Source organism: Colletotrichum spaethianum (assembly GCF_022836535.1).
Source record: "Colletotrichum spaethianum MAFF 239500 DNA, contig21, whole genome shotgun sequence".
Taxonomy (NCBI): domain Eukaryota; kingdom Fungi; phylum Ascomycota; class Sordariomycetes; order Glomerellales; family Glomerellaceae; genus Colletotrichum; species Colletotrichum spaethianum.
The window spans coordinates 154,774-181,752 of NW_026054791.1; the positions used below are offsets into that span (position 1 = coordinate 154,774).

Below are 26,979 nucleotides of genomic sequence, written 5' to 3' on the forward strand. Positions count from 1 at the left end.
AATGGAATGAAGGGGATGCCCGTGTTAGAAGTGCCGAGCTTCATGCCGTCGCCCGAGATGAACACCCGTTCCCGCGGATGGAGGCCAGCAGATGAACAGTGGTTCGCCATGCGCCTGAAATCAGATAGATCTTTTCCGATCTAGCAGGTAGGGTGTTGAAGGATGGCATAGATTTTGGTCGCCATCCCGATTCCATGACGGACGAGCACCCGGCAAACCAAAATCTTATTCTTGGTGCTCTCTGCAGTCGATTTGGTCACCTGCGCCTAGGCATGGCCAACGCCTTGACAGGAGAACGCAGGATGGATGTGCAAGTGCTGCCATGATTCGCACTGGCGTCAGTTACCCTCCAAGGTCTGGCTCGTGGCCATGGAGTACCAAAGAGCCCCAGGGGCGAATCCTATCGACCACAGCTGCCGTCAAGCACCAGACCGGAAGAGCCAGAACAGCATTGGGCACTTCGGCCTTCGCTCGCTCCAGAGCGGGAGGATTACACAACCTAGACCACCACTGGCTTAAGGCGTCACGTCGCACTTGAGGGGTCTGGACCGCCGGCGACTAGCGCAGCGCTGGGCCGCTACGAAAACGTCGAAGCTGGAAAAAAAAAAAGAAAGAAAGGGATTTCAGCCCGCTCGCGCCATCGAACGGCAATGGGAAACCGCAGACGAGACAAGACGTAAGGTTCCAGTGCCGCCGCCAGCATGGCGGGAGGCAAAAGTAAGGTTAGACTAAAGCTTGAGTCTGGTAAAACAACACGCGGGTACTCCGCCCTCTTTAGCCAGGAGAACCGAAACAACTCGTTGGAGCGTTAAGTCGTCGAACGACAGTGATGGGTGACATTCCTCCTTGGCGAGAGGCCGGCATATGTGATGACTAGGATTCGGTCTTGAGTATGTTTGACAGCCTCGAGACATGTTGATCAATAACATCCGTCCGTAGATGGAGCCCTGCAGTGGAAAAGCAAGTTGCCCACTCGGCCCAGCGTATCAGTAAGCGAGCGTAGAACAGGCTAGCGGTGGTTAGAAGACAAAGCACGATGCAAGTTGTAGGCCTCGGGGGACGCAAGAAGAGAGGCAACAGGCCATGCCGCTTACATAAGACAGAACCCCTTTCGCCGTCCGCAACATACCAAAGTATGTGATTGATAAGGCTCAGAAAGTGGATCTGGCCGCTTATCGGCGCCAATAGCCCTCCGCCCTCCGGCACCTGCTCCTCACACTGGCCGCGTTCTGGATTCTTGCGAAGCACTGTCGCGTCCGGGAGACAGCTCCGTGCAGACTCTCAAACGTCCTCCTCGAACCTCCCTCTGCGCAGCACAGCCGCCTCACTCGTACCTTGCCGCTTCTGGAATTCTCTTCCCTCACACTATGTCGGCGCAGAAATGGCGCCTCTGACCCCGTACACCTACATCCGGTGCCCCTGTTCCGAGACCCGCGAAAACGAAGAGGGCTCGTCGACGCCGGGCAGCCCAGAAGACGATGAGCGAACCTTTGACCCACGCGCCCCGCGGGCCAACTTCAGCCTGTTTCCCCTGGAACATCTGATGTACTGCGAAGACTGCCACCAGATCCGATGTCCACGATGTGTCAACGAAGAGATTGTCACCTATTACTGTCCCAACTGCCTGTTTGAGGTACCAAGTAGTAACCTAAAAAGTGAAGGAAACAGGTTTGCGCAAACCTTGCTGTCAGAGATAGATGTCGTGTGACTAACTCCCCGAAAGGTGCACTCGGAGTTGCTTCCAATGCCCTGTTTGCGTCGGCCCCCTCGCCGTCACAAGCCTCGATGCGCCCCCAGAAAGTAGTAGCCTACTCACCGCCGATGGTTCGGCTCCTCAAGGTGGCCCATATGTGTTGACTTGCTCCCACTGTACCTGGAGCTCGACCGAGATTGGCATCAAGTTCGACCGGCCCAATGGCATCCACGGGCAGCTGGCCAAGCTGCAGAATGGAGGCCAGCCCAAGCTGACTCCAAAGGAGCACAAGGAGAGGAAGAAGGAGAGCGGCGGAGACTACCAGCTGGACCCCGAGAAGATGGACGCCGATCTGCAATTCGCGCAGCTCAAGTCTTTCTATCAGAACCAGATGGCCAACGCCAACCCGTCTGCCGGCGGTCTGTCATCGCTCGGCGACCTCGGCCTCAACTCGCCCGGCTCCTTGTCACGCATTATGAGTCTCTACACAGGAAACAATTTCGGCAACAAACAGGCGCGGGGTAAGGTGCAAGTCATGAGAGAGGCCGTTAGCCCGAATGAAGGCCTAAAGACAACCGACTTGGACGAGACAGATGCCATTGCGAAGCTCAGACACACCCATATCGACGACACAACTACCCTGGCTCAGAACCTGCAACAACAGGACCCCGTAAGATTTAGAGATGAGTTACGGCCCATCCCTTATCTCCTCAGATCGAAGAGGTCAAAGAGATGTCCCCTATGTCGGCACATCATCAGCAAGCCGGAGGCCAAGATTTCAAACACCCGGTTCCGCATCCGTCTCGTGGCGGGAAGCTACATCCCCACCATCACCATCCGGCCGTTGAACTCGGAGGTGCAGAACATTCCGTCAACCGCCCGGCCGCCGATACCCCAGGAACTGTGGCTTACGCCGCTGAAACCCGTGCAGTATCTCTTGACCTTCAAGAACCCCATTTTCGAAACGGTCAAGGTGTCCCTGGCTACGCCGTCGAGCACCCCCGGCCGTTTCGCCAGTACCGTGACGGTCCTGTGCCCCCAGTTCGAGATCGATGCCAACACGGACATGTGGGACGACGCGCTCAAGGACGACAGCGAAAAGGAGCGGAGGCGGGGCGAGGAGGGCGGGATGCAGCAGGCCGAGGTGGGCAAGATCTACGAGCGCGGCCGCAACTGGGTGAGCATCGTGCTCGAAGTTGTACCAGCCTCCCTGAAGCTCGAGCAAGGCAAGGGCGATGGAGACAATGGCGCGCTGCGGGAGGACGAGGACGTGGTGGAGATACCCATGTTTGTGCGGATCGAGTGGGAGACCGAGGCTCAGGGCGATGTGGGCACAACGGCGAGCAAGGACAAGGAGGCCCGAGAGAAGAGGGAGCTGGCGTACTGGTGCGTCCTGGGCGTGGGCCGCATCAACCAGGACTAGACTCGCAGCAGATGAAAATGATACCCCGTAGTTCGCTTCACATTCCAATGCCGCGTCACATGCACGAGTCAATCAACAGTAACAGAAGAATAGAGGAGCGGTCAAGTGTGTGGTATATGCATTTTTGGGGCAGCCTGTAATTGAATCGCCCAAGCTACATCCTTTAGACGCCAGACCCTTTTGACCAACCAGTCATTGCCATGCTCTCATCGCAGCAGACCAAATGCCAAACCCATCATTGACCGACCAAGACCCCTTTTTTGAAATTTGAGTGAACCGCCCCACAAACAACTAAACAAGCCCTTCCGAACAACGGAGAGTGCGAGTCTAGTACTCGGTGGCGCCGGACTGGGGGAACTCGAAGGTGACAACACGGCCGGTGAGCTTGCGGTAGACCTCGGAGTAGGTGTCGAGGCGGTAGTCAACACCGCCGCGTTCCTTCTCGTCAAGGACGACCTTGAGGAGCTTGGAGCCGTCCTCCTTGGTGCGGAGGCGCTTGCCGACGATCTCGACGGGGTAGACGAGGTCGGTGAGGATGGCGTCGTGGACGGCGGTAAGAGTGCGGGAGCGGGGGCGCTTCTGCTTCTGGGTGTTGCGGGAGCGGGCAGAGCGCTTGGGGCGGGGCAGGATGCGGCGGGAGGCCAGGATCAGGACGTGGCGGTCGGAGAACTTCTTCTCGAGCTCACGGGTGAGGCTGGAAGTTCGTTAGTCGTCTGGAGATTTTTCACAGGGGAGGAGGGATAGTAAACATACCGCTGCTGGACGCGGTGGAAGCCCTGCAGGGAAGGGACGGGGACAAAGATGGCAATAGCCTTCTTGCCGTGGCCAACCTCGATCTATAGAAAGATCACAAGTCAGCATGCGAGCTCCAGGACGATGCCTTGGACCGCTTCCCGTCCTGTTCCTGAGATTATCATTCTTTTCAGCGTTCAAATCTCCGCCGCCACGGCAGCGATAACCAAGACACACGACACCCATCGAGACTCTGCGCGCGCGAACACTGTGATGTTTTCACAATCACAATGCTTTTTCCCCCCAACGCTCCTCCACTTCCTGATGTATTTCAATCGAGAAGAAAGGGTTCGGGTTTAATCGCTCTCTACCGCGCTCGTCGGATGGGGTTTTTGTGTGCGTGTCTCGTGGCCGTGGCGACTGGAACAGGATTTCGGAATCCTTTTTCGAAAAAAGGTTGCGTGTCCACCAAAGACTTTTGATTCTTCGAGTTCAGGTAGTTCTCACCTCACGGGCAGAGACGATCTGCAGAGGGCGGAGGGCGACCTTGAGGTCGGCAGTGTTGCTCTCGAGGTCGTACAGAGCCTGGGCAATGCTCTGCTCGAGCTCGGAGGGGTTGGCCCGCGAGGGGCTGTTGGCAGCAATCTTGTTCAACGCGGGGCCGGACATTTTGGGCGGTTGGAGGTGGTTGACGTTGGTCGGGTTAGTTGTTGCTCGAGCGGACGAAGTCGAAAAAAAAGTTCAAGAGTCAAGGAGACCGCGAAACCTGAAAGTTTTGCGATTGAGAGACGGTGGGCGGGGCCCGGCGAGGGATTGGGGTTTGCAAGCCCCCGATGGTCCGTGCTTTCACGTCCTTCTCGCTTCCGTTGCTTGGTGTCTCCTAAGTGGACAGTCAAGACTGACTGGACCCATTTCGTTCTTTCTACGCTTGTCCGCTTTGGGTCTTAAGCAGATGCTCCATCTCTCCAACGCTTTCCACCTTTGATGGGGACAAGATGAGATCGTGGAATATTGCTGTAAGCATACGAATAACTGCCCCCGTCTTTGATATACATGTTGTCAGCCTTCAAAAGCGTGTAGTTGTTCTTCTCCGTGCCTTTTAGAAAAAATCGCGTCCTTTGGATTGATACTCGTCAAGATATCAATTTTAATAGTCTTTTGGTTGACGATGTCAAACACCCTCTTACACCAATACCAAAACCAGAATGCCACGACCTGATCGTATCACATTATATGCCATACATTCTCATGCATCCCACCATCGTTGAGTCTTCATACATCCCATAACCCAATGCTTGAGTGCAACATTGTCAGTCTCTCATTGGCCTCTTTTGGGCTTTCTTTCTATGGTGAATTATATATATTACATTTGATTAAGATATGAAACGCCGCCCAAAACACACAGTGGAACCGGTTCCCAATGGGGTAATTTCTTCTCATAGTCGTACACACTTTCCATCTCGACCTGAAAATCCTCCCACTTACAGCATGGTCTGGGCCCTCTCGTTCCTTTCCTGCCTGTTCAACTCGTTGCGGAACACGTTCCCCTCGGCCGGCTGAGGCGGTCGTGGCGGCGGCGGCATCATCTCGACGCCGCGGTCAGGCGACGAGAAGGCGCTGTCTCCTAGACCAATCTTCACATCCGCGGTCCTCTGTACGCGGCTCTGGCCAACACCGTAGCCCCGGCCGCGGGAGCTGAACATGCCCTTTCTCCTGCCGTACCACCACACGAACCAACCGATGCCGCCGAGCGACAGCACGCCAAAAACGATTGGCAAGACGATGCCAAAGACGTTGGGCCCGCGGCGTCTCTGGTTCGACGGCGATCGGTTCACGATGCGCACCTTGGGGCCGGCGTGGCGGCCGCTGATGCTGCCGTTGTTGGCGAGAATGGCCATGAAGAGCTGCACGTCCAACGACTCGTTGGGGGCCATGTTGTAGCCCACGGCCGCCCAGGCGAAGTGGCCTTGCGAGGCCGGTGTCGCCAGGGACGTGAAGCCGTGGCCGGCTTCGATGGTGTCGGTGACGCCGTAGTCACCCTGCACCTGGATCATTGTGCTCGGGGCGGGGAAGACGGCGGTGTCCCAGGTGACTGCGGTCTTGTTAGTGACGGTATGCGGGCGGAAGGGTAGTTGAAGATCATGCTCACCCCAGTACGTCTTTCCACCCTCAAGCTCGCTGTTTGCTTTGGGAGAGCAGAAAGGCTGGTTGAGACCGCTAGCACCAGCGGCCTGGTTGCACAGCAGGAAGGTGCCGGCGCCTTGCGCATCGGCCGTCGGCAGAGTCGTGCTGCCCGGGAAAGCGGACGTCGTCTTGCCGTCGTTGATGGTGGGAGTGACTGTCTTGGCAGCACCGTCGGCCGCTACCGTCACCCAGGGTCGAAGTGCCTCGTTGTTCTGCCGGGGGAGGATCGCGGCGTCGACTGTCTGGGACAAGGCCAACGCGGCGAGGAGGCCGAGGCCCTTGGAGAGTGACCCGCAAATCATGGTGTACAAGGAGTAGGAGTTCGTTTACCGGAACGAGGGATTACAAGATGCCGACTGTTGGCATTCACAGCGCGAGAGAGAGAAATTCACGTCAGAGGCCACAAGAGGACGCAAGACTGGCAAGAGGAATAGCCACGGTTTTGTACCGAGGATCAGCACTGAATATGCAAGAATGCGACGAACGCTGGCCTTGCGTGATGCTGCTCACGGGACACCTTATTGTCATCGGCTTGAAACCTTGATGGACTTTGCCTCCCGCCGCCTGCGCAGCAGACAGTGTAATTTACAGACTTCGCAGGCGCCGTTTTGCGGCTCTTCGAAAGGTGTGTGTCACAAGGTCTCCTCTATGTGTCGAGAAGCACCAATTGGTTTTCAATTTGACTGACACCTGCACTACTTTGTAGACCATGACAGCTGCTAGAGTCGCCTACCGTCATTTGATATGGAGGTTAACCAGACGGGACATCTGCAGCTCCCCAAGCGAAGCGTCTAGTGGCGTCGGCCGAGAAGAGACAGCAGGACGCAGGGCCGGCACACTGACTTGACATGCAAGGGGCTCCCCCTCTCCGGTTTCAGGAGATTTTAAGCTCGTTTCCAGCGGGATGGGCGATCAGACCGGCGCGCCAAGGTGTCCTCGCTCCACTGCCACGCCAGAATACACCATATGGTTGCGCCGCGATGGTTCGAGTTCCGGAGACCGTTGGGGCCCGAGCTCAGCTGCGAGAAAGGGTTCGGGTCTGGCTGACGGAGTGAAGTTGGGAGGAGGACGGCACAGTGCCCAAGGTGGTCGGGGCACGTCGCTGGGACCCTCTGCGCTTCGCGCCCCTAGGAACCCGTTGGGCTTGTGTGATGTGGAAGTATCATCTGCAAGGTTCGGCACTTTGATGAGACTCTCTCATGTGAGCCAGATGGTGCTTCAGACGGAACAGGTTTTGGGGCCGGGCTACGGCGAACGGCAGACGGAAGCTCGTGACATGGAGACCGGGGGTATGTGGGTCCCGGTCCGGTGTTATGCCGTGGTGGCGTCGCCGGGCTGTCGGGTGCGCGGAGAGCCGGCAGAGTGCTGTACGAGGGTGTCGGCGGTGGGAATGATGGGTCTATGTGCGTCTGGTGTCGTCGTCCACTGCACCTGACACGCCTTGGCTCATGCGCATCTGCACATGCCCAAGACCGATTTTAATTGTCCGTCAGATGCAGCAGCCTAGGTGAGGATAAAGTTGCCGTCTTGGCCAAGGTCGCCAGTCGCGGGACCGCGCAGCGCATAACACACCGCTGCCTATTATAAGTCAAGAAACGGCATTTGCCTACGCATCGAGACACAGACGCGGACGCGGGGCGGACGCGGGGAGAGCATGCGCAGCTCCTGAAGCTTGTTGCCGCCCATCTGGCGGGGTCATCGCTGCTCGCCGCTCAAACGCAACCCGTTGACTCAGCTGCCATGCCACCCTTGCCAATTGAGATCTGTCGTCGTTTGATCTGTTCATTATATTTAGAAGTCCAGAAGAACCTTTGTTCGTCCGTTTCGCCAAGGCCGTGTTTGTCGGACCTATCTATGTATAGGTCGGTCGGCCTTTTTCCTTGGACCTCTAGGATTTTCCCATTTGCACCGTCACCCATCCACGACCTCGGTGCCCCATCCATCGACGACGATCTTGGACAAACTCGAAGAACCCAATTGAGCTCCCCCCCCCTCCTGGCCCCCCCCCCGTCCCCCCAACAACCCGCCCGGAGCACCGGACTGTCGAGAGTGGGAGAGGCCGCACTGTCCTCGCACCGTCCTGGCACCGTCCTGTGCAGTGACGTTTCTCCCCTTTAGCGGCGATCGTCGGACCTTCCCAACAAATCTTCCGTCGCTCGTTTGCGTGGACTGGGGAAGAAGGAAAGGTGCGACATTTCTTCATCTTGGCTTGCCATTGCTCCGATCTGACAACCTCCGCTTACCTGCAGTAGCTACCCTATTCCTCTCTCGCGCGTTCCCCTTCCATATCCTCCCTCATGTTTAAAGCGCGCCCTGCCCCGCGCTCTCTCCTCTCAGCTGCGCGACTCGGTCAACCTCTCCCCAGACTCATCCCGCTCAGAGCTCAGCATCACCACCACCTCCACCTCCAGCACCAGCAGACCGCTAGCTTCTCCTACATCGCCAACAGACGCGCATCAGACAGGCCCAATCCCAAGATGGCTGACAAGGACATTGAGAAGTACCTCAAGCAGACGCACGACCGCGTCTTCGAGAACAACCGCCGCTGGGCCGAGGAGAAGAAGAAGCAGGACCCCAACTTCTTCGTCAGCTTGTCGCAGGGTCAGGCCCCGAGTACCTCTGGATCGGATGCAGCGACTCGCGCATCCCCGCCGAGCAGATCACCGGCCTCGAGCCCGGCGAAGCCTTCATCCACCGCAACATCGCCAATATGGTCAACAACATTGACCTCAACGTTATGAGCGTTATCAACTATGCCGTCCGCCACCTGAAGGTCAAGCACATCGTCGTCTGCGGCCACTACGGCTGCGGTGGCGTCAAGGCCGCCATGACGCCCAAGGATCTCGGCCTGCTGAACCCGTGGCTCCGTAACATTCGCGACGTCTACCGCCTGCACGAGGCCGAGCTCGACACCATCAAGGACGAGGAGGCCCGCTACGACCGCCTCGTCGAGCTCAATGTCATTGAGCAGTGCCGCAACGTCATCAAGACGGCCGCCATCCAGCAGTCGTACGCCAAGAACAAGTTCCCCATTGTCCACGGCTGGGTCTTTGGCTTCAACGACGGTCTTCTCAAGGACCTGAAGATCGACCACGAGTCCATGCTCCACGACATCCAAAAGCTCTACCACCTCCCCGACGCCGACTTTTGAGCGCGACTTTGGCAATTGTACGCTCGGTGCGGGGTTGAAATGCAAGGCGGGGGTTTAGCTCACCGCGGTGACTCAGGGATGGAGTCGGCTCTGGCCGCTTGCCGCGCTGCCGCACGCTGTTGCAATCGCACCCATCGCAACGTGGGCAAAATTTTCTTGTTGAGGGCGGCATCTTCCACCCCGTTGCAGATCCGGAATGGGGTTGGGAGACTCTTGACCGAGACATGGCCGCACACCCCCACACGGCCCATCCGGTTTAGTCTAGTGGAAATGTCAAAAGAGCCGGACCCCGCTGTCATGCATCTCCGTGGGCGCACAAGTTTGGAGAGATAGAGATGGTTATCAGGAGCTGTCACCAGCGGGATTTTTATTTTAAACCGGAGTTGAGGATTGAGTTTTTGATACAAGGAGTGCAGGGGCTTTGCCGGACGCGGTGCAGGCTTGGTGTAGAGGCGATGAGGCGCATGCCGAAAAAAACATGATTCTTTGGGTAAGAAGATTTGTTCCGAGCTAGGGATTAGGAGAAAACTGAAAGCAAGAACGATGTCTATTGACCACGCATGGCCGTTCTATGGTGTTGAAATCTCATGCAATACAAAGTGGCTTGCGTAGCGCGAATAAACTGGAGGTGCGGACATTATCAACGACAATCACTAATGTCTTTAACTCTCCGCCTCCTTCTCCTCGTCAAACTGGAGGATGTTCCTAGCGTCACAATTAGAGAAAACATCCGGGCTTTACTGTGCATTTCCAAGCCTTACCATGAGCAATTCCATGCATGCTTGCCGTTCAGACTCTTACACATTCCCCGGCTGCCCAGGTTATCCGGCGCCACATCGGCAGACGCCCATCCATCTGGGCCATAATCGCTCGAGTTCCTCTTGAACAGCTTCGCGGCGAGTGCCTTTGCATAACCTCTCTGACGGTATGGTGGCTAAACAGCGATCAGTTGAGGCGGGAGTATTGCAGGGCCTCACCAATGACTCACCTCGCAATGAAGGCTTGATAAAGAGCCGTCGGTGCCTTTGTAGAGTAGCAAGTCAATCATTTGCGCCGTCTCTAAGGAGTCCCAGAAAGTCCAATCTGCGTGCGTACTCACCCAAGAAGGACCACGCAATAGGCGTCCCATCCCCCAGCTTGAGAAACAAGTTCGGGAACGACATGAGGGTTTTGCTTTTTTCTCATGTCAGCCACATTTCGTTTCCGGGCCACTTGCCGGAACCCCGACTTACACCTGACGGGGCACGGTCGTCCTCGAAATCACAACCTCGCAGTCTCGTTCGGTGGCCGGCGCCCATGTCGCGCCCTCGGGCAAGGTAACTTCGAACTCGGGGACCTCGTCCACTCTGAACAGCCACTTCTCGTACTCGTAGACCGCACGCTGCTTCACGACCACGCCTCGCTTGATCATCGTCTCCCTCGTGACGGTGGCGAGGGTCCCGACGAGACAGCCGCCGGGGTAGGCTCTGTTGTCCGGCTGCTCCCTGCTGACCTGCTTCACAGCGTCGATGGCCGCCATGATTTGCAGCTCGGCGGCCTCCCTCTCTTGGCCGTCTGTGATGGTGCCGTCTTCGAGGGTGGAGTATATGAATAGCTGGGTCTCGATGTTGCTGCCAAAGTCCAGGTACGCGGCCGTGAAGTTGCGCTGTGACGGCGATTGGCCAGTCTGCTCAGCAACCAACGGAGAGTCAGAGGCGAAAATTATACGGGCCGTCGGGCGCATCCCGCCCCTGAAGCGAGTGAACTGCAGACGGCGGAGGATGGGGAGGGAGTTTGGGAGATGGCTTTCGAGGAGGGGTATGAGCCCATCGGGCACGGTTGTGTATATCGCAGCCATGGTGACCGTCTGGTGTGGCCTGCGATCTGTACAGGATAGTTGGCGAGATGCACGGTGTTGTGGCCGCTGTGAGAGTTGCGTGTTGCTTCGAAGACTGGTTTCAGGCGCGGGTCCCCATGGTCGGGGAATCAAATGGCCGCTAGGTGGGTGCAATATTACATCAGTCAATTGACGCAATTCAGTGACTCAATTCGGTATTAGCTGAGTGACTCACGCTGAACGCAACCAACTCCTTAACGAAAGAAAACTTCATTGAAAAGCCTCACCTGATTGATCTAGCCAGTTTCATAACAATAAAAACCGTTGGTTGAGACCTCATGTGAGCGTAGCTTTCTCTATTGACTTGAACGAAAAACACCAATTAACTAGTTACTATGGCTTTCTTGACAGAGTTTCAACGAAAAGTGATCAATACATGTACTTAAATGCTGGATTCATGAGGGAAGAACCCGAAGGCTGTATGCCAGCAATGGCTCTTCCTGTAAATTTCTCTTGTAGTTATACTTTTGCACACAATTACGTTGTGAATGACTTTGAAGTCTGACATCAACTTTGGAGGAGGTTGAAATCCAATCAATTGCGTGGCTGCAACTATTATCATCTTGTATGTAGAAAGGGATCAATTAACACCATACAGGCAAGAAGGCTTCAAGAGTCGCTAGTCATATCAAATTTCTATGAAGGCGCCTTTTGCTGTCCGAGCTAAAGCAAGCTTCGGCCGTTAATGGCAGTGCTGTCTAACAGCCCTATCCGGTCTGAATTGTTCAGATGCCAACTGCCCATAGGTGCTATCAAGTTTGTTTGTCACCGGCTTCAGTGTCATTCCGCAGAGTACGGCACCCGTGGTTCTATATCAGGTTTTCAAGCCGGTCGAATGAAGCAATTCGAGTTAGCGTATCTGCTACCTTGTGTACCTGACTGGACTAAATGGACCTGCGACCCTGGGTACGCTCTTCGTCATGATTTATCTCGACGTCCCCCACACGGCCCCCTAATCCTTGAGTCCTGACATAGACATGTATACCAAGGGTTACGCGCATCTCACTGAAACCTTGTTGGTCTCAACAGCGCTTCGTTGAGTGGTTATCTTGTCCGCAGCCACACATGCTTTTCTTTTTCCTCAGACACCCAAACGAGATGCAGTATTCGATCTACGAATGACACACATGCCTGGCGACGGTACGTTACAAGTACTGGAAGAGCAAGATGAGGGCCGCTGGTCCCGAGCCGATGAACTTTGTCTCGTTCTTCAACCCAATTGAGAATGGTTCGTTTGACTTAATTGCACAATGCCACGCCCTAGGTTTGCTTTCTATGTTGAAGGATATATCAAACTTGAGAAAGCGAGACACAACAATTCATGTATCCCAGTCTCTATGCAAAAAGGGTATCGAAACTCAGAGACAAATGAAAGAGCCAGAGAACGATGGAATTTATATGACTCTGCTTTTTGCATCATAAGCCCGCAGTGATCAAGAATTCCAGCATAGTCTTTGGTGTTTACACCGGTCTTTCGTAGGCGGTAGGCGCAAATCTGCAATGGACAGCAACGTTCTCAATGGTCGTCCTGTGAGACGCAACTTGCAAGATGTTATGGTTGTGTGCTTCAAGAGCATCACGTTTCCAACTTGGTCTCAAGAGAAAGGGAGAGGTAATCTGGGGATCCGGGGATTCAAACTTGGTGTCCGGAATCCTACTAACCAGTGTTGTCTGCTCGAGGGTTCCGGCAAATGATCTCAGGCATTCCAACCAGACGTCGATTTTACGCTGCGGGGTTGATCCAGGACCGCCTTGAGACCTAGAGACATTTATTGACGAGCGGGGATTCTGGACCATGGAAGATTGGCAAAAAGGCCTGCAAGTAGCCTTCGTTTCATGTTAATCTACTTCGTCAAACGAAAGCTGCCAGGGTTGAGGGGTCGCATGTGCTGATCGTGCCATAGAGAGGCGTGTTCGCCGATCTGCTAAGAAACACATTTTGAAAACAATTAGAATAGGTTGAGATGGGTGAGGGAGAGTTGAGGTTGGGGCTCAGAGACAACCGTCCAAAACATAGTTCACAGGTGTTGGCTACAAATTCAGTCATTGGCTCACTGAAGGACCACTGCATTTTGGGCCTCAATCATGATGCGCCCCACAAGGGACCGCTCAGTGAAAATCTGAATGCCGCTCAGTCCTTCACCGTCTTGACACAGCATCAGTCGTTGCCTCACCAGACCGACCATCCTAACGCCAGAATACCCCTCAAAATGTCTGCTTACGACCGTGATGTCGTTGTCAACTGCCTCAAGAGGCACTACGAGCTCTTGGTGCGCATGGGGTACATGGAGTCCTCGGCCGTCGAGCTGCCTCCCGCCTGCGGCTGGAGCGACGCGGACCTCCGCGTCGACGCTCTCCGGGCCATGGGCCGGTCTGAGACGGTGATTGACCTGTTGCGACACATCCCCTACGTCCACGAGAACGAGGACGCGGACCCTGTCGAGATTTACACCGAGACTTTCCCGCTCAGGTACCTGCGCAGCGGGCGGTGGTTCGGCGGCAACCCTGAGCAAGATTTCGCGACCACACCACTTCTGGATCTTGGATTCGCGCCATTTGACGGGCCTGTGCCGCCGGATATGGTGTCGTTGACACATGCCGATGAGGGAATTTGGTGGTTAATCGACACCAAGGAGGGTAAGTCTACATGAGATGCAACCGCACTCTGCTTTCCTATGAGACTAATGTCTCCAAAGGATGCATCTATCCTTACGGCACCGAGTTCGAAAAGAACGAAGATGAAGTTCCCCAGGACCAGCAATGGCTCGCAGTCGACCCGGTGCCCATCCAGGCCTATTTCGATAGCATCTACTCCCAGGTCGGCAACTTGGAGGTGGTCCCGGCGCCCCGCTCGGGCAAATGGGAGGCCAGAGTCGTGGAAGAATACACCGAAGAAGGCCAGGTGAGTTGCCATCCCATCTTTTTGAAGGAATCGAACTCTAGGAATCTTATTCTAACTCATATCGCGCTCGAAGGAGGTCAAGCGCCTGTACGCAGAGTTTGGATGGCCGGATGCGTTCCGCAGGGAGGAGTTCAGGCAGGCCGTTGAGAGGACCCGTGCGGCAGCCATTGAAGCCGGACTGGGAAACGATGACGACGACGAGGACGATGAAATGACTGGTTAGATTGATAAGACAAGCCATATCTTTAGCACATCATGTTTGAAAACTCGGCTGCGTCAATTGGCCAATGGAAGAGCCCAATTGATTTGCTCCCAAAGCGCACCGGCAGGTTAATCGGTGTTGAAGTCTCATAGCCTGCGCTCGCAGACCCTGCCCCTCTTCTGTATGCAGAGACTAGGGAAGAAGAAACCTATCTCGACTTAAAGATGAGGATAGATATCGGATCGCGGAAGATGCTCACGGATGCCGGATCTCCATGCTATCTCATCTTTCATCGGCTCCCACATGAGCACAGCCGTCTTCAACCCCACAACCCCAAAGCCGAAGGCGCTCTGTCACCGGCTCGCTAGGCGGGAGCTTGGGGGACGGGCCCAACGATCAGGGATAACGTTGCGGGGCCCCTCCATGAGCATTTCGTTAGCAAGTTTAGTCATTCAAGCATTTTATCACTATAGGGTTCCTCTCACCGGCTGTTGTTGCTGTTTCTCCCCTCAAATGACTTCTGGGTCCTCCGGACACCAGAAGTGTTTGCCGACGATATCGGACGGACCCCGACACGTTCCCCTGGCAGAATGACATCGATCTGCACGAATCTAGCGTGCTTGCTGCTCCGTTCGCTTGCATCTTCTCCACCCACTGGTGCCTGAGTCAGGGATCTGGTCTCTGTAAACCCTCATATTGTCCGATTTATGCTGCGAATAGGTTAAACTCGCCTCTGCCAAGCGGCAAACGGTCTGTTCCTGAGCGGGTCGTGGAAAATTGTCTTGCTGATAGTAAGAAGCGGAGAAGTACCAACAAGGCAACCCGAGATGCGTTTAAAGATCTGCGATGGTCGGCGCTGCGCAGCGTGGGCGTGTTCCCTCATCGCCACCATCTCTTGTGGTTAAGCAGCAGCAACACCACCAACAGACGAGGGATCGAGCACATTGCCGAACATGAAGCTCTCCACTTCATTCCCGCTCTTCGCGGCGTCCCAGGTCGTTCTCTCGCCGGCCGCCGCGGCGTACAACCCCATCGAACTCAAGGGGTACGGCAAGTTCTCCGGCACCGTCGTGAACTCGACCCTCAGCGGCCGCGCCCTCCCCGCGCCGGTCGATGCCTGGCTGGGGATCGACTACTCAACACAGCCGGTGGGAGAAGGCCGCTTTGGCCCTGTCACCTGGCCCGCGCCCTTCAACGGCACGAAGCTGGCCACCAAGTACGGCAAGACCTGTGTCCAGGATCCGACTTCAACCGACGTTAGCACGCAGGATGAGGCGTGTCTGAACTTCAACGTCTTCCGGACGCGCGGCATCCCACTGGACCAGAAGACGCCTGTCCTTGTCTGGATTCACGGCGGTGCCTTCTACGCCGGCAGCTACAGCAGCTTCGACGCCGCATCTTTCGCCGCGTCGTCCAAGGAGCCCATCACCGTGATCAACTTCCACTACCGCATCAACTCGCTCGGTTTCTTGCCGTCTGCTCTCTTCGAGGAGGAAGGTCTGCTGAACCTAGGCATCCGTGACCAGCACTTCTTCTTGAAGTTTGTGCAGAAGCACGTCGCCGCCTTTGGCGGTGACCCCGATGCCGTTACCATTGGCGGCCGCTCCGCCGGCGGCCACTCTGTCGGTATTCTTTACTTCCACAACTATAACGAGGACAAGGGCAAGCCTCTCTTTGCCAGAGCCATTCACCAGTCCGGCTCCGTCACCGCTCGCGCGTTCCCCAACGCCACCTACCCTCTCTACGTGAAGCAGTACGAGGAGTACCTGAACTTCCTCGGATGCCCCTTGGACGCCGACAACGCTGCCACTCTGGCCTGTCTCCGCGCTGCTGACATCAACGACATCCGCAACATCAGCACCAAGCTCTACTACGAGTACGACCCCGCTCTGACCTGGCCCTTCCAGCCTACGCAGGGAGGCCCCTTGTTGGAGAAGTTCGGCTCGCAGTCAGGCTACGACGGGACCTTCTTCAAGGTGCCCGTCATCACGTCATCGGTCAACGACGAGGCCAAGTACTACCTGGCCGGCGACAAGGAGACGAACCAGGAGTTCCTCGACTACCTCCACAACATCTCGCCCGCGTTGAACAGCACCGACCTTGAGCTCCTTGAGGCCATCTACCCCGACCCGGCCACGCACCCAGACTCGCCCTACGCCAACTCCCCCAACAGCACCCAGTACAACCGCCTCTCGGCGGCCTGGAGCGACTATGGCTACATCTGCCCCAGCCAAGAGACGGCCTACCGTGCCTCCCTTGCTGACGTGCCCACATGGAAGCTGCGCTTCAACACCAACAACTCGTGGCCCGAGTGGAGGGGCATCCCGCACACCGCCGACACGAAGTACACCTGGGACGAGCCGGTCGTGCAGTACCCCGAGGTCAGCCACATTTACCACGGATACCTGTCGAGCTTCGTCTTGTCTGGCGACCCGAACACGTACAGATACCCCGGCAGCCCCGAGTGGCCCAACTACAAGCCCACCGGTTACGGACTCGAGTCGGAGCCTGCGTTGCAGCTTGTTGTGCAGCCCAACAACGGCACCAAGGTCGAGAAGGATGATATCCGCAGGGAGGCGTGTCTCTACTGGAGAGACCCCGAGAGAGCTCCTCGTCTGAACAAGTAGATGTTTAAAGAGGCGGCTTAGAAGTACTACACGTTTCATAGACTGCGTAACTGACACAACAACAATACCAAGTTGAACAACCCTGCAAGAGTCCATCTCTTAGTTAATAGACGCACCTTAATCTAAAACTTTGAATCGGCAGGAAAGGAGCCAGATTAGACTCCATGATGCCAGTAGAAGCTGATAGACTGAAGAAAGCAAGGCCGACAGGAGCACCTGGATCATTCCATACTATCGCTTCTGAAAGCTGGTTTGTAATGTGGTCTTGATAAACAGGATGTAGCACACAAAGTGAACAAAGCCAGGATGAATGAGAATAGAGATCGATCACCGACTCGGCCTGAAAGCTGATTCAGCTCGCAAAATGCTGCAGCGCAGGTGTTGTAGTTAACAAAACTTTTCCCTTCATAAGCTAGCCAACGCCTTTCATAAACATCTATCGTAACCTTTCGTGAATCCATAATGATCAAGCGCTATACCAGATGTATAAGAAAAAGACCGAACAAGAAAACATGCTTTGAGCGCGTAACCTAAAAAACTCCGGACACAACCCAGTGTTCATGGTGCAATTTTCTGTGCCGTTAACTACGTCTCGTCGAACTCTGCCGGCAAGAACTGGTCCAGATTGATGTTTTCCAAGTCGATAACACCATGATCGTCGTGTTCGTAGCCTAGAAGGGGAAAATATAAGGTGGGATCGGGCGATCCAAAAAGGCTGAGGCCAGGAGGCATTGCGGCGTGGCTCGGAGCCGACTCAGCCACTGGCAAAAGCTCGAACGACGAGTCACTGTTACCAAACTGGACCTGGACTGAAGTCGTGTTGTTCATAGGTGCTTGGCTAGCGCTGTCGCCCATGCCCGATATGCCGCCTACAGCGGCGCGATGACTTTCGTCAAGTACCGAAGGCACACCGGTCGCCTCTTCACCCATGCGCCGTGCCCAAGTAACGAATTCTCGGATGTTGGCCTGGGCGATGGCCTGCGAACAGCCATTCCCAACAAACCTGTGTGTCAGGCCGGGCGAATGATGGTGGACCTGATTGCAGACAATGGACCAGATTTCCGCCCAAATATCGGCCTGGAATGGATTCAGAGGACGCTGATGCTTCATGTCAGGGAACAGGATGTCCCAGATCTGGTACCATCGACCGCTTTCGTCTGGATCCCGAAGAGGCAGCTCGAGAAGCTTCTGCGTGTTTTCGCTGATGTCATATGCTGTAGGGTCGTTTTGCTGGCAGCCTTGACGTCTAACGTGTTCATCGTATAACGCTCGGCTCTCGAATACTTCACTGCAGACAGGGCAATGAATCGGGGCATAGTGGCGTCGCTTGAGGTGTTGTTTCAGGTCTCCAGTAGTTTTGATGTGATACACTATGCAATGGATGAACTTCTTTGGGTCTCGTCTCAGAAATGGACAGGCCAGACGTCTTTTCCCGGCGCCGTTGGGCTTCGCCCGTTTGGATGGCTCCCTATTGCCTTGGTCATCCCTCGCCGGGTCGCCATCCTCTTCATCGTCCTCGCGCCTTCGTTTGAGCTCGCCAGTGGCCTCAGAGCTTGACGACCAGGAGGATGTAGTAGCATGTGCGTGAGACGTACTGCTAGATGCTGTTACTCCTCTGCCGCGACCGCCGCCGGTACCGCCACGACCGCTGCGTCCGCCCCTGCGTTGGCCTGTGTATTGGGACGGCGTGCCAAGTGGCACCTCTTGAAGGCGTGGATGTGACGCTCCTCTTCTCTTGTCGGTTTCCTCAACATAAACAGGCCCATAGGTGGTCGGGAAACAGGGCTTGGGCGGTCGGGCACGTTGGTTATCGAGAGGAAGGGCAGAAACACCTATCGGGTACTGATGCGTGGCGATGGTTTCTGATTCGACCGTCGAGCAGTCGGTGACTAAAGAGGGGGCCGGTTCGAATGGGCCAGGCATGTGTGGTGCTTCAAAACTGGTGCGCTCCCAGTGTTCGCTAGCTTCATCTTGCTCATCTGCCAGACTCTTCCAGTGGTGCTGGTCGTTGGCGGTTGCGTCGCGGTCGAACGGCGGGTGCAGCTCGATGCCTAGCTGGCCCTTGAACTTGAGGCCGCCAAAGCAGTCACCGATGCCGCGGAAGTCGTCGTCATTGGCCGCATCGTTGTCGACTATGCGGACTTGGTCGGAAGTACATTCGCTGGGAGTTGCCACGGATTCGTGATCGTCAGTGACTTCGGGAGAGGCAGTCGATGCGGTGGCGTGTGCTATCATAGACGTTGCAATAGTCTGCATGTCGTCGTCACCGCCGTCGTTTGATAGGGTCAAGAACAAGCCCGTGGGGCATTCTTGAGCTTTCCTACGGCCATTGCCATTGCTGCTTTGTTTCTCGAACGTTGGATTGAAGCCACCTGGTAGCCGCTCCACAAGGCACTGTTTCCCGGCGTACAGGTATCCTTGTTGCTGTTCCTGCTGTCCCGGGTTTCCACTGTGGAACGGGAGCTTGAGTGTCCAACTGTGGCTTGCCGTTGGAGGGGCCTCCATGTCTGAGTGAGTTTGGTATCAAGAAGCTCGGGTCCTCAGAGCGAGGGTGGAGAACCGGTGGGACGGGAGATACAGTGAAACATATACGACAAGCTTGATCTTTGGAAACGGCTCAGAACGAGTTGTGCTGAAATGGAAGAGAGGAGGGTTGTCAAAAAATCGGGCGATTCGTCCGTCAAAGTACATCAGGCTGCACTGCTGCTTTGAACGCACACAATTGTATGTAGGTAGGGGCCTCTGCAGCATTCTCCAAGTGCCCCCTGTGTGATGGCCCCCCTCCCCTTCCCGGGATTTGCTTCACGGGGTACTTGATTGGGCAAACAGTTGGTGATACGCTTCGTGGACTAGATAGACAAATTTTGCGTGCACTAGACTTACGACGCCATCAGTAGGAGACACAGAAAGACAACTGTGAGTGAAGTGCAGCCACAAATGTGAGCGTGATAGATCCCATCAAGTCAAATCAGACTCTATATAAACTATACTAAGACTCGACTTTGCGTCAAATGAACCCAACAATCACTTAACAACAAGCCATATTAATTATCAAATAAACCATGCCTCACGGCAGGCCCGACTCAGAAGCGATTTCTCGCGCCCATACCAACGGGATCAGGTATGTAAAGATGTCTTTTGTAAATCGCAGCGTAAAATTTCGCCAACACCGAGACCAGCCGAGCCCCGGAGGCACTGTCGTCCGGAGCAGGTCGGCGTCACTCTTGATTGCAGGACTCGCCATCAATAGCCGCTCGTTTACTACAACAAGGGGCGAGAAAAGATAGCGAGACAAAATTAAGTGCTTATTTGCAGTAATTTGATCAGCAGTGGAAAGAACGCGCTCATAAGTAACTTCAGTGGTTGGTGAGGTGTGTTCATGTTCTTTCCAATTGTTTCGCCAACAGAAGGTGACGTCGCGTTTACAGCACGTTGTAGCTGACATAGTCTCAAAGAACACTGCGATAGGAGTGGTCACTGGCATGGGGCCTCATTTGCAACTGAGGGAAAAAGTACTGTGCAGCAAACTAAATGCTTTTCCTCTAGCGACCGTTACAAACTAAGAATGGGTTCATAGATCTCGGGCAAATAGTATAATACCACAACTGACGTAAAAAGTGGGAAGACGTGGCTTAATTCGTTATTGGTGACTGTGCACTCCCGACATTCGGCAACTCTAATCGCTGTAACAGAGCACGAGGTCATCACCCAGGAAAGTCTTCGCGCACAAATGTGTCCGAAGACTTTTGTGTGCCACTCCGCTGACGAATCCTCATCCTCCGTGTGAGCGCTGGCAAGGCGTAGTTGGATGCCTCATGCAGGAAGCTTGCAGGAAACGAACCAATCGCGTCCTTTGGCAATATCGGGCTTCACTCGTCGGGCGCAGTTTTCACACTTCTTCATCCATACATTTCACTACTACGGCCGACCTTTGTTTGACGCGCCCTTCAGATCTTTTTGGGTTTTCTGAAGTGGAACTTCGATGTGTTCGGAAATGGCAATAAGTCAGAGATCGTTATGCGAGCCACATCAGCCCTTGAACTCACGTGCAGCGAATCGTTGCGTGGCCAAGGCGTGCCTGCGAGACCCGGCCCCAAGCCCGCTGAGATCCTCGAGCCTGCCTGTCAGGCGTCATCAATGGGGCAGTGCCTCCAGTACTCTGGGCGGCAACAGGCTGACAGCATCAAAGGGCCATTACTTCGCGTCACCTTCGAGATTGCATTCAAAGACGTCCTACAACAGAGCATCACGGGCTGAGAGCTTCGCATCAACCACGAGAGAGAATATTGGGAGAAAGCAGCAGGAGATATTGGGAGAATATACTGGAGGGGATTTCCAAGTCATCGTTCAAGCACCTGATGTTGAAGGAGCAAGTACTGTGCACGAAATGCTTGTACCGGTCAAGGCGCCAGCCCTTGACATGGTTGAGTGTATAACGTCCCGGTTTGCTTTCGTTGAGTCAGGCAAGCCTATTCCGTCATACAGCTTCGGAAGCTTCGGTGGCGAGGACCGTATCAAGAAAATGAATCAGAGATGGGCAAAGCCGAAGAACCCCTTTGGCGGTGAGCCTTATGCTATGCACGCAACGTCACCAGCCGAGAGAACCAGTAAGGCCGGTCCTGAGCGTTTTCAGCACACGTTAAGTAAGTACTAATCTTTCTTTGGTGAGACTATCAGTTCAGGGGCATGCGTCAAGCACTACACAGATTGTTGATATCTTGATGCCGACGCTGACGCGAGCCAGGGATCGCACTTAGTTCAGGGACCACACAGAATGATGGCTGTGCTCTTCAACACTCAGGTTCTGAGTCCTGGTTCCGAATTTTTGGTAATCTTCCTCCACCTTCAAATATATACATATACTGACCGCATTGTGTACCCAAACCTGCAGGGCTCTCAACAGGAACTTTTCAATCTGAAGACATGCTTGAAGGCCTTGGGAAATATAGTGCCGACCAGAGTGTATGGCCTAGGAACACAGATTTAGGTACGTGGTGGGCTGTCCAAACATCTTATGTCAGTGCTAAAGGAATATGGCAGTAGGAAAACCCTACGCAGGCCAGGATCCCACAGGGATTGCTAGTCCACTCTTGCAAATAGAGACTGATCTGAGCCATACACACAATGTCATTGACTGTGCCGGGGAACCTGTAATGACTAAAGGTCATCTTACGATTCCGTCTTCCGCGTCTGTGCGCTCAAGCTCCCAAAGTTCTTCGGGGAGGAAACGACTTAGGCAAGAAAACGATACGGGCAACGATTCAGATGAAGACGACTTTAGAAGGAAGACTACGAAGCGAGACGCAGGCGGCAACCTTGATTTTCCAGCTCCCAAGTTCTTCGCTTGTCCCTATTTTAAAAGGGACCCTGTAAAACATCTGAAGTGCTTTATGCGATTTAAGTTAAAAAGGGTTAAGGACGTTAAGCAGCACCTGTACAGGAAGCACAGCTTATCTGAGCATTACTGTCCGGTGTGCTGGGCATCATTCGATTGTCGTTCAGACTATGACAATCATATAAGACAGCAATCTTGTCAACAGCAGGCAATGCCGGATGAGTATGGAGATTTCATGACCGTCGACCAAAAGAAAGCTATTAGTAAAAGAACGGATAGCGGTCTGAATGAGCACGAGCAGTGGTTTAACATTTGGAGGGCGTTGTTTCCCGGCGAGCGCAAACCAGATTCCCCGTACCTTAAGTCGACAGAGCACGAGGAGCTGATCCCGATTGTCAGATGGTTTTGGAAAAAGAACAGTTCCAGTATCGTTTCCAGCATATTATCCTCGCCTGGGGCAGTTGATATCCAAGAAACGATGGATATCTTGCTGGACCGAGTGGAAGAATCTATACAGTCTTTCAGGCGATATGGATCACCTTCGGCGCCATCGTCGGTTTTTGCTCCATCACCGCTTCTCTCTGAAGCGAGCATTTTTGAACAGATGGAAAATGGCTTGGCGCCTTCCGTTGTTCCCAAAATTGAAATCAACGAGTTCCAAGACAGACAAGATCCGCTGCCGTCGTCTGCTGTTGGACTTCCACCTGGAACGCCAGAGCAAGACTTTTGGAATTTTCATGACTTTGAGCTATCTCCAGCCGAGTTCACGGAATATTACGAATACCCAGAGAGCTTTGTGCCACAGTAGATCGATTTCGAGGACTTCAGCTTGACCGAAAGCGGCGGTATGCGAGATAGTAGCAAGTACAACGAAGTCGAGCTTGGACCGCTTATTCCGCAAGCAATTGATGCAAGTTCAGAAAAGGGTACGTGGTTTAAAGTTACATATTCTTGATGTCAATAAGAGCGGAGAGCTCATTTGTTTCGCAGTTTAATAAACACATTCGTTAGCTCATCAACTTCAGCCACTGCGTGAATTAGGCACAAGGTTCTTGAATCATAAATCTAGTAACTAGTGAAATTTATTGTTTAGTGTCTTGGCGATGATGCCTAGACAAGACTGTACAGCAAATTAATTCTACGGATCCAATGGTGGACATTGTATTGAATTATGTAAAATTGTATCTTAATAATATGATAGCTATCATTAGTTTTCCAACTCCTTTTCATTCCTCAAACTCCTGTGGGTATCATCCATTGCCCAAATTGGTCATGAAACGTGCCACGTTACCTCTTGGTCATGATCCCTTACTGTACTGCTAGAGTCCTGCCGATTAGACCGGAACTGCCGCGTCATTTCTAAACCAGCCAGACTGGTCGGTTCCGTGACGTGTCGAGAAAGAGAGCGAGGACGACTAAATGTCTCCGCTGGTGCCTCCCGTCCCGAGACGGCATCTGTTTGAGAGCCAATCTGTTGTCCCGCCCCAGCAGGATATCGTTGTGTCTCTGCATCATTTCGTTCAGGTTGAGGAGTGTTTAAGCTCGGCACACATCGTCCTCCCAAGTAGGACAACGAAAACCTCCTCGACCCTGTAGATCTCGTTGACGATTGCTTAGGATTCGCGTCCGACGTGATGTCATTACTGTCTCTCCGCGATTCGAGATGAGGGCTCATCGGGTGTGAAGCTTTGACGACTTTGGCGATAAGGTCTGCCATGCCCATTTCGATGTGTAGTTTGAGCAGATAGGCGAGGGGGTGAAATTGTGCGTAGCTGGACGTGTTAGTAACTGTTTTTTCAGACGTAGGGTTTGTGCAATACTAACATTAGCGTGTTAGGGAGGGACATGAGTCCAATCAGAATAACCTAGAGCATGAGGTAAGCTGATGCCATTGATAGTGGGGTAGAAGAATAAACGTACATCGAGAGTCATTGAAATGGCAATCATTGCCAAGTTGAACCTGAAGAGTGCTGTGTACTTTGTCAAGCCACTTGCAATCAAACGTGACTTGACAAGATAAATGAAGGTCAGATTCAGACCCACGTCCACAATGAGAAAGATACCCTTCTCAATACGATCCCAGATTTCGTTGAGATGAATATACGTTTTACTGATTTGAAGCCGTGCCGGTATCCATATGCAGAAAACACTGATGTTGATCGCGAGTAGAACGGCGAAGACGCCCCATTTTAGTCGTGTCGCATGGGACGGGATTGGCATCAAGATCGCGATCCGATTGACGATGATTTGCATTAGGCACTGAACCTGTTTCTAATTAGACATCGTCGAGCGGGAATATGAGCTTCAAGGTTATCGAAAAGCGCTTGCCTGAATAGTCCAGAGAACGACTATGTTGGTGTATTATTCATCAGTTTGGTGCTCAACAGCAACTGAAAACGCTGGCAACACTTACGCAAGAAGAAGAAGTACTCGAAACTAGGACCAAGTTAACCGTAGTTCCGACACAAAAGCGAAACGCGAATGTACATACCTTGGTTCGATAACAGCGGTGAGATAGCACCATGAAATGATACCAATGACAATACTAGCCATCCATTCCGCCCAGATGAGCCAAACATATGTGTTGATCCGGTGCGTTCTCTTCCAGCTGGCCATACTTTGTCGATATCCCTTGACTCCACTCCAAAGCCCGACTCCAAGGGTGAAACCCCAAAACATGCTGGCGACATTTTGTTCATCATTGGTTGGTGTAGATGCCTCAAACCACGGGGGTACAAGTGTTCCGGCCATCGTGATGCCAAGAGCCACTTCTCATCGGACGATCGCGTAGAACACGACGTTGGTGATCCGCCTTCATCCCCGATAGAAGGGGAAAGTATCGTGGGGGAAGAGTTGGAAAACTTCTGACGAAGTGTTGGGGCAAAGCGGACAATATGAAGGACTGGCTGCCCATTGACCGCCGCTCGTCGGAACTTCAGCAACCGCACTAGTTGATGTAGGTAATGGCAAATGGAAGCCTGAAGGAAAGAAAAGAAACGATGTGTGGCAGCACGGGGCGAGCTTAATTTGATGATTGGTGTGAAGGCTGGCTAGCGCAATGACGGTCAACACGTCCTAGCCTGGACTTGGGAACGTCAGCGCTGGGGCCCAGGTTCTCATCCTTGGACCCTGCAGGCGTCAAGTCTCCGTTGTTCCTAGTTAGCCGTTGGGCCTTGTCATTGTAGGCCGGCATTTGAATGCGGAATTTCGTAGCCAGGCGGTTGGCCGGACGCCAAACGAATTGATACTCTTGGGGGCTTTGCCACCACCGTCGCAAATATGAGGGTGGTAACGATGATCTCCGGACTTATCAACCAGGTTCCCCTGGAATGGGCATGGGGTTTGCCGCGAATAACGAGGCACGGCCTTCTATGTAGATATTGGTAATGGCGTGGGTACTACGACCGCGGACTCTTTGACGGCGCAAAGATCGGACTAGGGACTGGCCCGGCCGGCTTGCTGCCAGTGCTGGATTCTCGAACAGCCACAGCTTTGGTTCCTTTCGGGATCAAGACATGCCGTTGTTGATTAATCTGGTTTCCATGACTTTAATTAACCCTTGGGAGGTAGTATTTTGCCCACATGATACACATTTCGTTATGTCCCTCGATTACCAGCTCAAAAACATGGACTGACGGAATAAATTTTCAAGATACGTAGGAAGCCCCCACTTTCCATGAGGAGAAATAAACTTTGTAGTCACAGGAACGTGCGTCACTCCGATCGAGATCAGCACAAGTGTGGAAAAGTTTCAGTGCCGGACCGCGAGTCAGGGTTCCGCATCGTCGTCATTGGGGCAGGCCGTAGGGCCAGAAACGGTTCGTTGCAGAGCTATCATCCGGCCGTACACCCGTTCGAACGAACGGACACCAAAGCCAAACTTCATCGGCTGATGGGGAAAGATGTGGCCAAGCTTCATTGTCCGTTTCGCATTCTCCTTGTTCTTTGCAACTCCGGGTTTCCGTGGTCTCGACGTACGCGAACACTATTCTCGATTAACTAAGAGACATCACTGAGAAGCTGATCATGAGTCAGCTCTATACGGTGCATATGACGTTGGGATGGTAGGATTTCTGGGGACCAGAGATATTTCCCTGGCTAGATCTGAGGTAAGCCACCTGGCCACTGTTGACTTCTATGGCAAGTAAATGTAAAAGCGGAATGCTTGACCTTATCCTACAGGCTGTTTCATTGCAATTGGTTGGACAGGCGTATCTTGCTGGCTGACATGACACTAAAACATAAGACTCCTAATGCACCAGTTAAGGTTGAGATGCAAAAACCTGCTAAATTTGCATCAGCGTTATGACATTGCTCACAAGGATTGTTTGCCAGACGCAAAGGTTTGAACCTCAACGAGGTTGACTACAGCTCTAGTCAATGCCAGTCCGTAAAGATTGCGTGAGTGCAGATGCTAAAAAATGCAAGAAATACCATCGCCTATCTCACATCGGCCTGCACTTGCATCCTCATTCTATATGAGGTCCGAAGTGTTGTGCTTAGGGTGCAGCTAGCCAAGAAGGGCCATTGGCTATCAAACGTTTTCTCCATTGGCCCAGAATTGTGTGGGTAAACAGCGTGGTAACGGAGCGGAACCGTGGGTGGTTGAGTTGCCGAGACTCATTTCTATTGGGATTTGTTTGCCAAGTTGCAATTGCTTGTCAATCAAGCAGATGTGGCATGTTGGTTGTCCTGTTTGACGTCCAACCAATATCATGACCTTCCAAAACTAGCCTAGAATCTGCGTCCAATCTACAAGAATTAATCCGCTCATTCGCCCGGGGAACCGGACCCTCGCCTTGACCCTTGTTGGATTTGGCCCTGGTCCTATGAACTGGTGTCAACATGCAAGCT

At 53.7% G+C, this 26,979-nt stretch overlaps 10 protein-coding genes across 10 annotated transcripts; 5 read left to right on the top strand and 5 right to left on the bottom strand.

Moving 5' to 3' along the window:
• Positions 1–1,381: 1,381 nt before the first annotated feature.
• ColSpa_08001 (dynactin subunit 4) lies at positions 1,382–3,116 on the top strand (the record flags this gene model as incomplete). The annotated part of the gene is made up of 2 exons (XM_049274213.1): positions 1,382–1,668; positions 1,724–3,116. The coding sequence occupies 2 exons, from the start codon at positions 1,382–1,384 to the stop codon at positions 3,114–3,116; spliced, it is 1,680 nt and encodes a 559-aa protein (XP_049130170.1).
• A 327-nt stretch (positions 3,117–3,443) lies between these two features.
• Positions 3,444–4,517, bottom strand: ColSpa_08002 (40S ribosomal protein S7; the record flags this gene model as incomplete). The annotated part of the gene is made up of 3 exons (XM_049274214.1): positions 3,444–3,810; positions 3,870–3,952; positions 4,356–4,517. 3 exons carry the CDS (start codon positions 4,515–4,517, stop codon positions 3,444–3,446), a joined length of 612 nt encoding a protein of 203 aa, XP_049130171.1.
• An 812-nt stretch (positions 4,518–5,329) lies between these two features.
• Positions 5,330–6,334, bottom strand: ColSpa_08003 (uncharacterized protein; the record flags this gene model as incomplete). The annotated part of the gene is made up of 1 exon (XM_049274215.1): positions 5,330–6,334. The coding sequence occupies one exon, from the start codon at positions 6,332–6,334 to the stop codon at positions 5,330–5,332; it is 1,005 nt and encodes a 334-aa protein (XP_049130172.1).
• A 2,175-nt stretch (positions 6,335–8,509) lies between these two features.
• Positions 8,510–9,183, top strand: ColSpa_08004 (carbonic anhydrase; the record flags this gene model as incomplete). Its single annotated transcript, XM_049274216.1, has 2 exons — positions 8,510–8,617; positions 8,872–9,183. 2 exons carry the CDS (start codon positions 8,510–8,512, stop codon positions 9,181–9,183), a joined length of 420 nt encoding a protein of 139 aa, XP_049130173.1.
• A 662-nt stretch (positions 9,184–9,845) lies between these two features.
• ColSpa_08005 (uncharacterized protein) lies at positions 9,846–10,346 on the bottom strand (the record flags this gene model as incomplete). The annotated part of the gene is given in 4 exon segments (XM_049274217.1): positions 9,846–9,888; positions 9,945–10,117; positions 10,172–10,266; positions 10,283–10,346. The coding sequence occupies 4 exon segments, from the start codon at positions 10,344–10,346 to the stop codon at positions 9,846–9,848; spliced, it is 375 nt and encodes a 124-aa protein (XP_049130174.1).
• A 65-nt stretch (positions 10,347–10,411) lies between these two features.
• On the bottom strand, positions 10,412–11,020 carry ColSpa_08006 (uncharacterized protein; the record flags this gene model as incomplete). The annotated part of the gene is made up of 1 exon (XM_049274218.1): positions 10,412–11,020. One exon carries the CDS (start codon positions 11,018–11,020, stop codon positions 10,412–10,414), a length of 609 nt encoding a protein of 202 aa, XP_049130175.1.
• A 2,249-nt stretch (positions 11,021–13,269) lies between these two features.
• On the top strand, positions 13,270–14,184 carry ColSpa_08007 (uncharacterized protein; the record flags this gene model as incomplete). The annotated part of the gene is made up of 3 exons (XM_049274219.1): positions 13,270–13,696; positions 13,756–13,961; positions 14,035–14,184. 3 exons carry the CDS (start codon positions 13,270–13,272, stop codon positions 14,182–14,184), a joined length of 783 nt encoding a protein of 260 aa, XP_049130176.1.
• A 932-nt stretch (positions 14,185–15,116) lies between these two features.
• On the top strand, positions 15,117–16,790 carry ColSpa_08008 (acetylcholinesterase; the record flags this gene model as incomplete). The annotated part of the gene is made up of 1 exon (XM_049274220.1): positions 15,117–16,790. The coding sequence occupies one exon, from the start codon at positions 15,117–15,119 to the stop codon at positions 16,788–16,790; it is 1,674 nt and encodes a 557-aa protein (XP_049130177.1).
• Positions 16,791–17,375: 585 nt separating this feature from the next.
• On the bottom strand, positions 17,376–19,295 carry ColSpa_08009 (uncharacterized protein; the record flags this gene model as incomplete). The annotated part of the gene is made up of 1 exon (XM_049274221.1): positions 17,376–19,295. One exon carries the CDS (start codon positions 19,293–19,295, stop codon positions 17,376–17,378), a length of 1,920 nt encoding a protein of 639 aa, XP_049130178.1.
• A 1,882-nt stretch (positions 19,296–21,177) lies between these two features.
• Positions 21,178–21,504, top strand: ColSpa_08010 (uncharacterized protein; the record flags this gene model as incomplete). The annotated part of the gene is made up of 2 exons (XM_049274222.1): positions 21,178–21,433; positions 21,497–21,504. 2 exons carry the CDS (start codon positions 21,178–21,180, stop codon positions 21,502–21,504), a joined length of 264 nt encoding a protein of 87 aa, XP_049130179.1.
• Positions 21,505–26,979: the final 5,475 nt, after the last annotated feature.